The sequence below is a fragment of the Haplochromis burtoni genome, unplaced genomic scaffold (assembly GCF_018398535.1).
Source record: "Haplochromis burtoni strain Fernald_Lab_line unplaced genomic scaffold, NCSU_Asbu1 Contig_75, whole genome shotgun sequence".
NCBI classification, from domain to species: Eukaryota; Metazoa; Chordata; class Actinopteri; order Cichliformes; family Cichlidae; genus Haplochromis; species Haplochromis burtoni.
In genome coordinates this window covers 380,962-395,574 of record NW_024582436.1, presented here as the reverse complement: position 1 = coordinate 395,574, position 14,613 = coordinate 380,962, and the positions used below count along the sequence as shown (strand labels likewise).

At 42.6% G+C, this 14,613-nt stretch overlaps 1 protein-coding gene across 1 annotated transcript in view; it reads right to left on the bottom strand.

Annotated features, from left to right (window-relative positions):
* si:ch211-269e2.1 (cohesin subunit SA-2) overlaps positions 1-14,613 on the bottom strand; it is a 17,694-nt gene extending 3,081 nt beyond the window's left edge. Inside the window, exons 1-27 of the mRNA XM_014337953.2 lie at positions 14,004-14,613; positions 13,565-13,660; positions 13,384-13,471; positions 12,623-12,787; positions 12,317-12,413; positions 12,154-12,230; positions 11,991-12,062; positions 9,706-9,910; positions 9,469-9,620; positions 9,305-9,378; positions 9,079-9,202; positions 8,899-8,997; positions 8,546-8,625; positions 8,351-8,458; positions 8,152-8,272; positions 7,907-8,024; positions 7,607-7,710; positions 7,418-7,510; positions 7,214-7,300; positions 6,200-6,400; positions 5,938-6,014; positions 5,762-5,849; positions 5,594-5,674; positions 4,250-4,342; positions 3,981-4,155; positions 1,984-2,120; positions 73-174 (exon numbers count right to left, since the gene is read on the bottom strand). Coding sequence (XP_014193439.1) covers positions 73-174; positions 1,984-2,120; positions 3,981-4,155; positions 4,250-4,342; positions 5,594-5,674; positions 5,762-5,849; positions 5,938-6,014; positions 6,200-6,400; positions 7,214-7,300; positions 7,418-7,510; positions 7,607-7,710; positions 7,907-8,024; positions 8,152-8,272; positions 8,351-8,458; positions 8,546-8,625; positions 8,899-8,997; positions 9,079-9,202; positions 9,305-9,378; positions 9,469-9,620; positions 9,706-9,910; positions 11,991-12,062; positions 12,154-12,230; positions 12,317-12,413; positions 12,623-12,787; positions 13,384-13,471; positions 13,565-13,614 — 2,868 coding nt within the window. The 5' untranslated portion in view covers positions 13,615-13,660; positions 14,004-14,613. The remainder of the gene's footprint in view (positions 1-72; positions 175-1,983; positions 2,121-3,980; positions 4,156-4,249; positions 4,343-5,593; positions 5,675-5,761; positions 5,850-5,937; positions 6,015-6,199; positions 6,401-7,213; positions 7,301-7,417; positions 7,511-7,606; positions 7,711-7,906; positions 8,025-8,151; positions 8,273-8,350; positions 8,459-8,545; positions 8,626-8,898; positions 8,998-9,078; positions 9,203-9,304; positions 9,379-9,468; positions 9,621-9,705; positions 9,911-11,990; positions 12,063-12,153; positions 12,231-12,316; positions 12,414-12,622; positions 12,788-13,383; positions 13,472-13,564; positions 13,661-14,003) is intronic.

Below are 14,613 nucleotides of genomic sequence, written 5' to 3'. Positions count from 1 at the left end.
ACAGCACATCAGTATCTCGCTGCCTTCTAGTGACAGTTTGGGGCTGAAGTTTATATTTTTCAGTGACAATACCTGCTGCAAACAGAGCACCAGTGTGCGAGCACTCTCTATTTTATCCATCTGCCTGGTGCGATACACAGTCTCCTTGATGATGTCTCCAAAGTCATTGTAATACTGCGGACAAAGAGGGAGACGATGACACTTGACGTTTAATCCAAAGATCTTTAGTGAAGCAGCAGCAGCATTAAAGCGCTACATTTGATTAAGGCAACCCAAACATCCCTCCATAAATAAAAATGGTTTTTAAGTGCACCTTTATGTCCTGATTCAAGTACCCAACCATATTCATCTTTTGTAAGTCACAAAACCACATGAAGCTAGATGGTTAAAATAGTATTTTGGGGATTTATTGATCATGCATTAGGAACACAAACTGAGGCTGAGTTGAATATCTTAGCACAAAAACAGAGGGAACAGCCTTGGTGTGGTTCAAAGGCAATAAAATCCACCCAGCAGCACCCTTAAAAGTCTCTGTTTAACATGTTATATCATGTTAGTTCGATACCCACAACGATTTGTGTTTTTTTCTAGTTATGTGCTAAACTACTTCTTGGATAAGTTAGTAGAAAAATCTTCTTACAAAGTCTAGACTGTATATAAAAGATGGATGCCACCCATTGGTTTGTGGATCATCACTGTTTTGATGTATCAAAATTTTGGCTAGCACCATTTTTTTTTCCAACCAAATTTGCCCAAGAGGGTAAAGCAAGGGAGTTATTGCCTAATGCTGCCACTGGCTAGTTAGCTTTGTCAGCAGATGATTCCCTGTGATATTAAATGAAATGCTTATTTTGGCTAATATGAAACAGGCTTAACACAAAACTAACTGAAGAAACTGAAAAGGTCCTTTAGAGGGTTTTAAACCCAACTGGATGCTGAACAAGGCCAAACAAACCACAGATATTATAAAACAAGACTTTATTTCCACACGCAACCTAAATAACACAAGATTATAACATTAACCATAATTTAAGAGAGTTTAATGAAACATATTTAGGTTTTCACTGGTTTCTGAAGGCCCATCACTGCCAGATATGTACACGGAAACTCGGTTAGTTTTACGCATGTGTACTTCCTGTCACCACAACACATTATAAGAAGTTGTCTTCTTGCTAGTGTTGGATTAAAGCTGCTGCATTTTTGTTCAAAGACACCTGTATATTATGTTCACATCAATATAAATATTACAAAGAAATATACATGTCATTTTTTTTTGCTTGTTTATACAAAAAAAAATAATCTAACTTAATTATATTACCAATCTCTTTGTGTGTGTGTGTGTGTGTGTGTGTGTGTGTGTGTGTGTGTGTGTGTGTGTGTGTGCGTGTGTGCGTGTGTGTGTCTAAATAATAATAGCTCATGTAACTATCAGAATGTTTAAAATCAAATAGTGTATATATTAACAACCTTTATTTTGAAAGGACAGAACAGGAAGAATCACTTTTTACAGCTGTGTAAGACAAACTGGGTTTCATCATGTTAATCTTGGTGTTCTAAAACTTGTTGTGATGACAGGGGGGCGGGTCTGACTGTGAAACTGCATGCTCATTGGCTTTGGTGAATCATAACATTACCCAGTGATAAAGATCCCTTCTGAAACATAGTATAACCAAGATTTACAAATGGACCAAAAAAGATCGAACGAAGCTTGGTTAAGACTTCATAACTTACGATGTAACTGGAAACGCCTCTTTAACCCGTACAGCCGCAACCTTCCACGCCATTCAAGTCATCGTGGGCCGCATTGACCCGACTTGTCGTTACATTTTTCAGGAGGTTCACGTCAGGTTACGTTGTCATTTACAGCATCTACTGATTCCAGTCTTTATGCTAAGAGAGGCACTCGACCTCCTCGCTACTCAAAAGCTTATTAGTGCTCTTCCCCATAATGTCACACTACTCATTTGAGGAGTTCACCTTTACCTTCATGTAGTACATGAAGACCTCTGCTGCCATGCTCATCTCCAGCACTCCGTGTATTATCAGTTTGCAGTAGGCTGCGAGCACATTTCTCCATTTGTGAAGGTCCTCCAGTTTCTCCACTTGAGAGTTTTCACTGACTGAGAGCCCAAAAGCAGGCAGGGCGTGCGATCGGTCGCGAAGTGGTGGAACGCCAAAGAGTGATTAATGATGAGAAGTCATATAACAGAAAGAAAAGAACAAAGCAGACACAGGAAAGAGTGTTTTAGTTGGTTTCAGGACAATGGCTTTAGCAGGTGGATATCAAAGATAACATAACGCTGGAGTTATGGTTGTGACACCATGTGGCTTCAATCTTTCACAAGGCTAATAAAATAGGCTCGGAGGTGAGCCAGAGTTAATGGAATTTTCTCACGGAAAGAGATTGCCCTGATTTTATGATTTAACTCAGTGCCCTTGCCCTCCGAGTGATCTCTGATCCAGCAGCTAATAGAAAACACTGTCTATAGAACAAAATCGTTACCAGGCAAATCCAATAAAACAATAGCTTTTTATTACATGTTCAAAAACCAATAATCCTGTATCGTATTTGGTTGAACATTTAAGAGATTCCCACCAGGACAGTTATTGACTTCTCTAGACTATCCCCATATTTGGATGCAATATGTCTCTGAAAGCAGACGCTATAGTAAAGATAATAAAATGTTTTAGATATAGTGAGCTGTGGATGAATTCATAAGTTTACTTGCAGGACTTTATAAAAGGGAAAAAAAACTATGTATTTCCAAGATGTCAATCTTGTTTTTTTCATTTCACAGCAGACAGGAGCGTGTCACCGTCATCCGCTTACAAGCTGCATTGCTTTGCATAACAAAGTCTAACATCCCTTCTTACAAATTAGTCAACCCTGTTTCAGTCTGAGGACATTAACAAGGCTTCTTTTGTAATTGAGGGTCAATTGTCAGGTCAGGTTGGAAATCAGACCCCATTTACAGTCAGCAGGCGGCTCTGCAGCGACTTATTAAGCCAAATGTGTGGCCGTGCATTTAATATCTACATGTTTTTACCACAGCGGGGCCGGCACACTCAATCAGCGGCTCGCTCAGAGCAGCGGCAGAGTGAGAGTGCCATCTACCGCGCGGCGCTGCAATGAGCACGCTTCAGTATTCTGTTCTTTATTCCAAAAACCAGCTGTAGTTACTTTTCTTGCCATAAAAACGAACATTAAATCCTAATACTTTGCATTGGTTAAAAAAAAAAAGAAGTTAAAATAAAAATGAAAACCAATGCCTTAGAGACTTTTTTGGCTTTTTGTGCCCCCCTGCCGCTGGCCCCCTTGTCGTGTTTCAGATATCCATGAGTTGCTGAGCCGTTTCACCAGAGAGTCATTTCCCCTTTAAACTTCTCAGATGGTTTCACTTAACTACATGTTCGAGACCCAAAGAGGTCAAATTATCCATTGCCTTCCATCCGCTGCATCGAAGGATTAAAGAGAAATGAATACAAATTTGTAGCATCGGATTTTTGTTTTCTCCTCTTTCCTGACCCATTAATCCTTTTTTTTACGATCCCCAAAGATTCATGCTGCGAGCCTTCAGAGGAGGCCTGATTAAAAGTAAACTTCGACCAGCTAATGCTGCTCAGGCTTTGATGCATTAGTATTAACAATCCAATCATGCCATAAATAATACTCCATCACCGGGAGAGTACTTAAGCTCATTTTGCTAATGATACTTTTATTCCTCTGCTCGGGTCACAATTTTTAATGCAGGACTTTTTGCTTTCACTTCTCGTACTTCTTCATTCCCCTTCTCTCTTATTTCCTCTCTGCTCACAATCAAACATACACAGAAATCTTAAAGCCTGATTTAAGGTGAGCACAGAGAGAGCCACCCACTGCCTGTGGACTTACATCATTCTGAACAGAGAGGCTAAAACATCCTTTAAAGTGAGGTAAGGATAAGAAAAAATAAAGCCACTTAAACAGGCTGGCGTCTCACCCCTGCTCTGGCTGTCATAGTCTGAGCCGACAAAGACGTGCGCGCACACAAAGGTCAACAGCGCCCTCTGCAGTTTGGGGCTGGGCGTGTAGAGCAGTGGACCGAAAGAGGTGGGATCCCACACGCGTAGCTGGTAGGAGTGAGCCGTCAGGACGTCACACACACCCAGGAAGGCCTGAAATTGGAAAAAATGAGAAGACGTTAGAAAGGCCTGAAGAAGAAGAAGAAGAAGAAGAAGAAGGAAGTGTCGAAATGGTTAGCAGGCGTACCTGCTGCCTCACACTGAGGTCACTGTGGGACAGACAGTGATGACTTCTCTCGCAGAAGAGACGCAGCCGGAGCCTCTGGGCTTGCGCCTTCTCCTAAACACAAACAGTGTTGACTGATTAACTGACTGATCATTTCAGCTCTAATTCTTCTGTTTCTGGCTGCTTGTAATAACTTGTAAATATGATTTTAAACTTCTATTGATTTGCATAATAATACAGTAATAATTAATGAAAACTTCCTAAGGTGTTGTTAAGATGTGAAACTGTCAAATCAAATTAAATTTGTTCCTGTTTTTGTCAAGAAATTAGCATTACTGTTTAAAGGTTCAGGTTCATTTAAAAATGTCATTTTTTGAAAGAACATTTCTAAGAAATAGATTATTACATCTGCGAGATTGCTACTAGACTGCTACAGTGTGTACTGCTCCTTTTATAGCATTAGCATTTTGCCTTATTAGCAGAAGGTAAAACGATCAGCTCACAAGTACATTAGGGCTTGAGAAACTGACACATTACTGCTTCATCACATTTTACTCATACAAGCCAGGAAGTAGTACACACGGTTGTACAGAAACTTCTTTTTTCAGCAGTTTCCTGCATGGTATAACCTTCAAACCCTCAGAAGTGTATTAAACCCACAGAGTTTGATGCTACAGAGTCTCAACAATGCAGATTTTATTATTTTGTGATCAGTAAAACTGTTTCCAGCTGATAAATCAGGCTTTCAAAAGATAATCCTGAATTAGAGAACACAAAACAGCACAGAAACACAGAAAATGAGCCTCTGTAAGCCTAGGTAGATCCATCAATCTTGTTCCATTTATCCAATTCAGGCTCACAGGGCGATTGGAGCCTATTCCAGCTGTAATAAGATGGGAGGAAGGGTACACCATGGACAGGTCTCTAGCCTGTCGCAGGGCTAACACAATAACAACCGGTTTTATATTATTTTTATGTTATTTTAGCTTAAACAGTAAAATTGAAATCCTTAATTTACAGGGAAAAGAACCCGAAACCTCTGAACAGTAGTATACTTTTATTTGCAGTTTATCTTCCTTCACTTTTAATACAGCTGTTCTGAGGGGATGTCTTTTGATTTTGAGTGAGAATTTTACTCTGACCCAAGCATCCAGACTCAAAAAAAACAAACAAAAGCAAAAAAGAAACACTACATATGACTTTAAAATAAAACGCGGTCTTTTTAATTATCAAAAATGATTAAAATGTTGGGAACACATAGAGTGTTTTCTGTGTAAGTGCACATACATCGCTGCTAACACCTCATCTCTATATCACTACATTCACACAGGTTAAAGACTGAGCTGTAAAGCGGATGTAGCTCACCCTGCAGGTCAGAGTTTGACTGCTGGTGCTGAGCGACCACATCATGGAAAAGGACAAACACTGCAGTACTTCCAGCAACACCTGCAAACACAGTGAAGTGGAAATACACTGAAGACGTGTGCGCAGTACAAAGACCACATTTGTCTACACAGCAGGCGGGGATGATACCTCAGGTGGAGCTCCTTCCAGGCTGCTCTCTACTGACAGGAGAGGAGACAGCACATCAAACAGACCCCACTGGCTCAGGTCATGGCAACTATGGAAACACGAAGAGAAACAGCCACATAAATCCACATCAGCAGCACCATACTCACGCTTGACTTTAAATGACTGTCAAGTCTTACTTGTTGAAAGCTCTAAGTTTCTTCAGCATGGCTAAAATCGCTCTGATTTTCTCCTCATCAGCAGAGAAACTTTCACCCTGTGTAAGACAAGTCAGACTTCATGAGAGTTGCTTTCAGTCTCTAACATTTCGAGGATTTCAGGCGTGATGAGTAAAAGTAAAATCAGAATAGAAGTACAAGGTAATCACTCTTTTTTTTCAGGATACATGAATACAAGCCTGACACACAATAATTGCGTCCACATAAATCCAGCGGTACTCACCTTGAGCGATTCCCCCAGCAGTGCTGTCAGCCGGTCCACCCAACACTGGACCAGAGAGTCTCTAGCAGCTCGGGCGGGGGAGCACCAAGCTGTCTCCTCGCGACAGAGAGAGAGGAACACGCGGGCCCCTCCCTCCAGAACAGCCGGGCCTGAGTGGACGTCTAAAACAGCTTCCAGTTCTGTCAACAGGCTGGACACCGCCTACAGGAGCGACACGACTCACGTTTGGAAACATCGCATTTGGTAGCAAAACTCATTTGCAGGCTTTGTGATGTATAATGAAAGTAAAAAGCTAAGACGATAGCCCAGCTGAGTATTGGAGTAGTGTCATTTCACCATTAAGTTTACCAAACAGAACTAGTAGTAGTATGTTGAGAAATTGTGGGTTGAAAATCCCTCGCTCTGTTAAAAAACCACTTGAAGGTTATCTTCTATTATGAATCATTTGAAGGTATTCTAGTACAGCGGTGCCCAACCTTTTTTGGATCACGGACCGGTTTAATGTCAGACAATATTTTCACGAACCGGCCTTTAAGGTGTCGCAGATAAATACAACAAAGTAAATTAATACGACTAAGACAAAAACGATGGTATTTTGTAAATATAATAATAAATGCAAATTCACTGTGTAATTGTGTAACTTTATTAGCAGCATCCTGACAACACTGAGAGTAACATCCTCCTCTCTGCCACTTAATGCTCTCTGGTTGCTAAGGTAACGTGTAAATATTTCTTTCAAAATAAGACACAACTACAACACGGGAAAAGACCCAGGGAAACCAAGTTAACGACAAAAACCCTGAAAACCATAAATTTCACACCCGACCCTCGACTCTCACGGCCCGGTAGCAAGCGACTCGGCCCAGGGGTTGGGGACCGCTGCTCTAGTCCGTGAATAAAAACACATGGATGGAAATGAGCGGAATAGGCCTCCTTTCAGGATAAGGAAAGCACATTACCACATTCCCATTTCTGTATGATTAAATAGTGTAAACTGAGTGCAGGTGTGCACACCTGTGTGTTTTCAGCGTGCAGACACTCTGGGAGGAAGTACGGAGGAATCCTCATCAGGTAGGCAAGGATGTCACTGCTACTTGAAAACTGCAGAGAGAATAGAGACATTACAATATAACAACCAGAATTTAATAGTGCAGCACAGATGCCTGGATACAGAATAACACTGATTTATATAGCAACAGCTACATGTGGAATAAACACCTTAGACAGCAGCTTTGGAAGCACCGTCAGGAGATGTTCAGTGAGCTTCAAACAGTCATCGTTCTGAATCTTCTTATCTCTGGCACTCATTACCTGAAACACAACAAAATAAACACTTATGTCTTTTAAATGATGAGTTATCAGTGTGCTATCTCACATACAAAGAGAGGACAGACATCTTCCACTGACCTTCTTCGCTCCACTCCTCCCTGCCAGCACAGGTCCCTCTGAGGCCTGACGCACCGACGCTACCAGGATCTCTACAAGCACTGCTTGTTCAGCAAGGGTGAAACCTACATACGCACACACATACTTAGAAAAGCAGGATGTTCACAGAGGATCTAACATGTTTTTTTGTGGAGGAAACAACTGAAAACCAGAATGAGGAAGATGAAGGTTGTGGATGATTTTAAACGGTCCTTTCAATCCACAAAAAAATCTTTGGTGAGGGAAAATTATTAGGAACTGACAGCACACACATTTCCCTACCTGGACTGCATGAGGAAGAGTCCTGTAGCAGTGCAGACGTGAAGGAGGGCCAGTCCTTCAGCAAAGCTCCACCGCAGTCCCATAGACTGTCCACCAAGTACACCACGTGGTTGTGCAGCTGAAAGCATAAGCTTTACATGATTCACAACATCACAGATGTAAACTAGGTGATAACACAATAGAGAAGAAAGTCCTTTCTTAGCTCAGACTGGAGCTTCGACTTGAAACAGCCAGTCTGTGTTCACCTCAGATTCCTGGTAGAAGTGCAGCAGAGCCTTCAGTCTGGCAAATGTTTGCTGCTTACACGCTTCGTCTTCATTCGATCCATCCTGAGTATCAGCTGCAGGGGCTACAGCATTGAGAAGCCTGACAGAGACAATCTATATCATATGGAAGCACTAATAAACCGCTAAGTTGTTTTTCAAGTGACATAGGAAGACATACCTTGAGAAGAGCAGCTCCCCCGCAGTGGCCGCAAGAGGGCGCTGTGAAGAGTAAACAAACTGGAGGAGGTGTTTGTAGTCTTCTGGAGTGAGCACATCGTCAGATGTCCTGAGGAGTGAGGAAGGAAGTGGATGTGAAGAGGAACAGAATGAAGACATGAGTGAGAAGATTAGATGACAGATCAAACAGACTCACTTGGAGATGAGCACCAGGAGTTTCATGGTCTGCACTGCCACTTCACTGTCCTTATCCAGGGTCATGGAGATGATCCGGTCCTGGAACACAACAGTACAAGAGCATTAAAGCACTTTGTGATGCTTGTTTTAATCAGAGCTATACAAAAAACCCTATCAGTTACTATTACTATTATTATCAGTAGTAGAAGTAGTAGCAGTTGCAGTATTATGAGCAGCGCTTTATTAAAAGTCTTGTCCAGATCTCCAGCTATATTGAGCTCTTAAGGCTCGAACATGACATGACAAGCCAGTGATATTTGAAGGCAGTGTAGGTAATTCAGATTTCACCGGTCCTGATGGAGGCTCGATTACCTTAAAGCGGCTGGTGAACAGGTCTAGTTTAGGCAGGAAGAGGGGATCTCCGTACAGACCCTGCAGAGCGAACACACACTTGAGACGCACATCTGGCACCTGAAAGATAAACAGCAGCCAGGCGGCGTTGTAAAAATCATCCCATGATGATTTTTTTGTTGTTATTTTGCTGCTGGCTACCTTGTCGTGCATCATCCAGCCCATGTATTTGAGGTAACTGTCGCTGAGAAACACAGAACTGTAGAGCTTCATCCACAAACCCAACTCTTCCATACAGACGCAGCGGATCTCTGGAAGCACATCACTGCACGAGCACGCAAACACCCACAAACCCGAGTTGAGTTAAAATAATAATGCAGTATAGATTAAACATTTAAATAACGAAGCATGTCAGAGAAAACTGTACCGGTATCGCTTAAGGAAAACTCCCTTAAAGATGATGTCCATCATGCTCTCGATCTCTGCTCGCTTCTCCTGCAACTAGAGGAGCATCAGGAAGGTTACACAGAAGCCACACCGTCAATAAAAGGAAAAGTCCTTTCAGTTTCGTCCTGCTCATTCTCTGTGTACCTCTGCGATCTTCCTCTGTACTTTCTCCAGCTGCTGCGCGCTCTTCTGCCTCATTGTCTTCGTTTTTTGCACCTCATACAGCTTCTGACTGTTTTCGATGCCAGCACTCAAGCTAAGAGCCACGCCCACCAGAGAGCTCAGCAGCTTCACCGCTGATTAGAGAAGTCCGCATCGAAAGTACGGGTTAGTTTATCCGCAAGTGTGTCTGAATGCTGATTCACGTAGTTTCGCTCTTACCCGCTAGTGTGCAGGTGTGTCTGAATGCTCGCACGCAAGAGTTTGACAGCTCGGTGAGCAGCGAGATGAGGGTGTTCATCAGGTAGCCGTCGAAGATGATGCCGTGCTGACACTGAGCCACCAGCACAGACACAAAGTCGCAAAACTCGGAGTGAAACCAGCGGCCGTACGGTCCAGACTGCACCAGAGGATACTCAACACTGTCCTACAGCGGAGGAGAGAAAGAGACAGCAGGTTTAGCAAGTTTAAGATCTTTGAAAATCCAAAATGTTACTGAAATGCTTTTTTCCAGGTGATTAGTATCATACAGTATATCAGATTCATACTGAAGGTTTTCATGAACAAGAAAATTAATGCTAATAATTTTGCAACATGTATAGAAAATCATGTAAAAGCTACATTTGTTCAAGGAGTCAAACATTTTTATTGTGCTTTTTTGTCTCTTTTTTGGCTAATCGAGCAGAGCATTAGCTTAGGAAGTCAAGCTCAGCCACAGTCCCGGCAGACCGGCTAATCTCAGTGCCATACAGCCGTACTGCATCACCCCTACTACTACTACAAGACTTTTCATTTTAAACACGGGTATACGCCACTTTTAAGCAAAACCAGTTTGCAGTTGTGCTTAGAAGTTTAAATACACTCATGATTCAAAAACAAGAACTGGGTGCACAAGTTTGAATTTTATCAAATGTATACTTATGTACAAGTGCATAAGTATACACAGAGCCTCAAGTATATACCTACACTTACTAAAATCTTTTAATGAGTGGTGCTGAAGGTTCTACAATCTCTTCAAGCATTTCTAAACAACTGTAGATTCCAAGATCATCACTTCAAACTGTACGTAAGTACTTTGCCAAAGTCTAGAAGACTTAAATTGTGACCCTCAAATGAGAGAAAATTTGTCTGTAAATATGCTTTTGACCCTGTGTATATTCAAGAAAATCCTAAACAAATTCAAATTAGTGCATCCAGTTCTTGTTGTTTAAAGTCATTAAAGATGCATACTGTACTGTAACTTGAAATAAATCACTAAAGGCCAAATTGCCCTGACATTCATGCTCATGATGAGTGAAAGTAAACCTTTGACCACAACTGTAACCCTGCCCTGCCGCTGTGGTGGAACCGCTCAGTGAATTATATGTGAAAATGAAAGTAACTCAGCCTGACATGTAAACAGTATGTTATTGCAAAACAGAATTCATGCTCAGTCAATCCACCACGTGTGAACAAACGAACAGCAACACTGAACTCAAAACTTCCACATTTTGCAGGTTTATTGTCGGTGTCTGTCTGAATCCCAAGACTTCAACTTCAAAGATTCCTACATTAAAAATAAAAAACAGCATCCTTGTCATTCTGTTTTTCTTTTAATGAACACCAAGAGAAAGCTGTTCTCTCTAAAAAATAACATGTCAACACAGCTTAGGTTTGCAAAGTTCCATCCGAACAAACCACCAGACTAAGTATAAGTGTACCAAAGTGGAGATGTAATGCACAGCACTACATTCGATGAACACCAAACTCAGCATATCAGCACAAACACCTCATAGCAGCTGTCAGCACAGTGGCGGAGGCGTGATGAATTTGGTTTGTCGTGCAGCCACAGGAAACAGACGCCTTGCAGTCACTGAGTGGCCTGGAACGTATACCAAAGTACTCTAGACTCAAATATAACGCCACCTGTCTGCTAGCTAAAACATAGCTATAGTTGGGTGACGCAGTAGGACAATGATCCCAAGAACCTGTGAAAATCTACAACAGAATGGCTGAAAAAGAAAAGAATCAAAGTGCTGCAGTGGCCCTGTCACTGAGACCTCAATCTGATTAAAATGGCAGGACCTTAAGAGAGCTGTCCGTTAACGAATACCTGCAACCCTCAATGACCTGAAGCAACACTGTAAAGATGAGCAAGCCAAAATTCCTCCAAAGTGATGTGAGAGACTAATAAAGTCATACATATAACTCCTACTTCAAGTTACTGCAACTAAAGGTGGTTCTACAAGCTACTGAACCATCGGCTTTACTTGACTGATTGATTGACCGTTTTATTTCAAACGTGTGAATGTAGCTGAAATAACAACAAATATATTGGAAACAGAAGAAAAAGCAAAGTAAAAAACACCAAGATGCCACAAATATCTCTATATACCACACTACTTTGTTTGTCACTTTGTGTTTAAAGCTGATAAAAGAAAATAAAAGTTCATTTACAAAACAATGGAAGAGCAGTAACTGGCCATTGCTGACATGAAGTGCTTAAAGTGCAGTGAGTGGGTACTGACTGTATCCATGGGCCATGTGACTGTGAGGATCCACGGAAAAGCCAGAAACTTCTTATACTGCAGACCAGCAGTCTGAAACACGCAAATACAGTTTCTCTTCCACAACATCCAAAACATGCTTCACATAACAACACGACAGAGCGCCGAGCTGAAATCCTCTTACCTCATCCAGCTCCTCGACCATCTTGCTCATGACTTCGCTGTCCTCTTTGCTCTGACACATCTCCGCTGTGACGACACCTTAAAAAAAAAAACAGAAAGCATGCTAAAGACAAAGCCCTTTGTTGGTATGCTGCACATATGTGCGCGCTGGCAGGTCTGCTTGCCTTTGCACCCAGAGCACTGGATGAAGAAGCTGATGAGGTCGAGGAGAGAGGAGTCTCTGTCTGACCCATACGCCTCAATCCAGTCATCTATCACCGCCTGCTCAGGCATCAAAGAAGACCCGGTGAATCATAATATTATTGTACACAATTAAGAATCTTCCATTTCTACACTGAGGATGTGGGATTTTTATAGCCTGTTATAACTGCTCAATAGCCAGGGTGAAATCAGCAGCTCTGACAGATAGCAGAGATTACAACGCTTCCCTTTTTAAATTCAACAAAGCGACACAATGTGTACAAGGTTACCTGCATGGCACTCCTGCCCATGGTGATCACTTCAAACAAGGTGACGGCCTCCACGTGCTTCTGTTTGCCGTGTCCTCTTCCTGCTCTCCTCGTGCCGCTGCAGCTGGCCTTGGGACTTTTGCACTTGACATTCTCGGAGCTCTCGTGTGTTCGCCTCCTTCGTCTCTGCCGGGATTGAAAACGTGACAGGTGAAGAAAATACAGCCGGCTGAAATAATGTGCAACGATTTCCAGTAGAAGTCGAATCAGTCTGAAGGCGCAGACACAAATTTGCCTCCACAGCATTAGAACACCTACGACTTCTCTTCTCCGGACTACGTATGTGGCTGGTTTGTAGCCACATACACTAAACTCAATTAGGCAGAACACTGATATCCACTTGGGCCACTGTATTCATGTTGTGGGTCAACATGGCGGCTTCCACCAGCTGGTGCAAGGATGGACAAGATTACAAATGAGCTCAGGTTTAGCATTTATGAGACAAAGTTAGGAGATGGTTTGGAGACGTGAAGAGGAGGACTAATGGATATATTGGACAAAGGCTGTAGAATATAGAGCTGCCAGGCAGAAGGAAAAGAGGAAGACCTCACATGTGGAGGGTTGATGTGATAGAAAAGGATGCTAGGGATAGGTGGAGGTGGAAGCAGGGGATCAGATATGACAACCCCTAAAGGGAGCAGCTAGAAGAAGAAGAAGAAAAAGAAGCAGAAGAAGTGTTTTTCTTGTGTAAGCCTGCATGAGCATCAGTGGATAACACGTACCACACTCTTTCGCCTGTTCTCATTCCCAGAGTCCTCCTCTGAGTGACTGATGGCTTCAGAGGTGTCCGCCTTGGCACAAGAGCTCTTACTGGGAATTCAGAAACAGGAGAACTGGTTAACAGAGGTAAGCTGGGTTATTATAGCAGGCACTGTCAAATAACGACTAACTTTGCTAACTTACTTCTGCTCTGAGGACCTGGATGCAGCTGCAGCTGTGGCCTCTGGTATCATGATCCCCTCAGACGTTCACGCAGGGCTGAGCTGTGTGACTCTGCATCTGCAAACACAGTACCCGACAGTCTGTGCTACCAAAACTAAGCAATGCATTGGAGGGTGGGGGCAGAGGCTTGCGTTTAACTGATTTTCTGCGTGCCCCCTCCGCTGGGAGGAGCTACCGCGGTGCTTTAAAGGGTAAGTTAAAGACACTTGGGCATAGTGGCCGCTTTGGCCCCCATGAAAGTTGAACAGAGCACTTTCTTTTACTAAATCAAAAAATATAAGTAATAATTTACAGCTAGCCTAATTAGCAGTGCCTCGGCTTGCAGAATATAACAAGCACGGATTAAAACTAAAAGGTAAGACAAAGACTCAAAGGTCGCTGCTAAACTTTTCAAACTTACCCTCTTCGCATAAACGCATACGCCTCGATGTTTGTCAGTGTATGCCTTTGAATTGGAAGCTTGTCAGACTCATTTAATTCAAGTATTTCCACTGATATCCTCCGTCTTTAGCCCCAGCTCTCACAGTCAAGTTGACAGACAGCCTAACGGGTATTGATTGGCTAACGAGCCCGAATAGAATGATGCGATTGGCTGGCGGGAAACGTCAGTGTGAATTGAGTCCCTCCTCAGGCGGCGGTGACAGAAGGCTTGCTGTACGGAGCGGTTTTCGTCAGGCCACAGCGCTGTAAACATCTGTAAGAAGAGCCTCGTCGACGTATGAACTGTTAGCGAGTGAATAACAGGAAGATTGTGCCTTTTTGTGCTACCACAAAAATAATGCAGCACATTTAGCTATCTCGCTGGTCCTGCTGTGATTTTTAATGCAATGTATCCTGCACACCTCGGTCCCAAAAGCGCTTCCCGTGTAATTTAATTAAGCACAGTAGCAGCAGTCAATTCAGAAGGGAGATGTCATGGCATTTCCTGATTTTAACTATTTGAATGAGCTGACCAGCAGGGGGAGCTATTCACTCATCTTATGCGAGCAGCTTAGCCCGCAGGCAAAGAT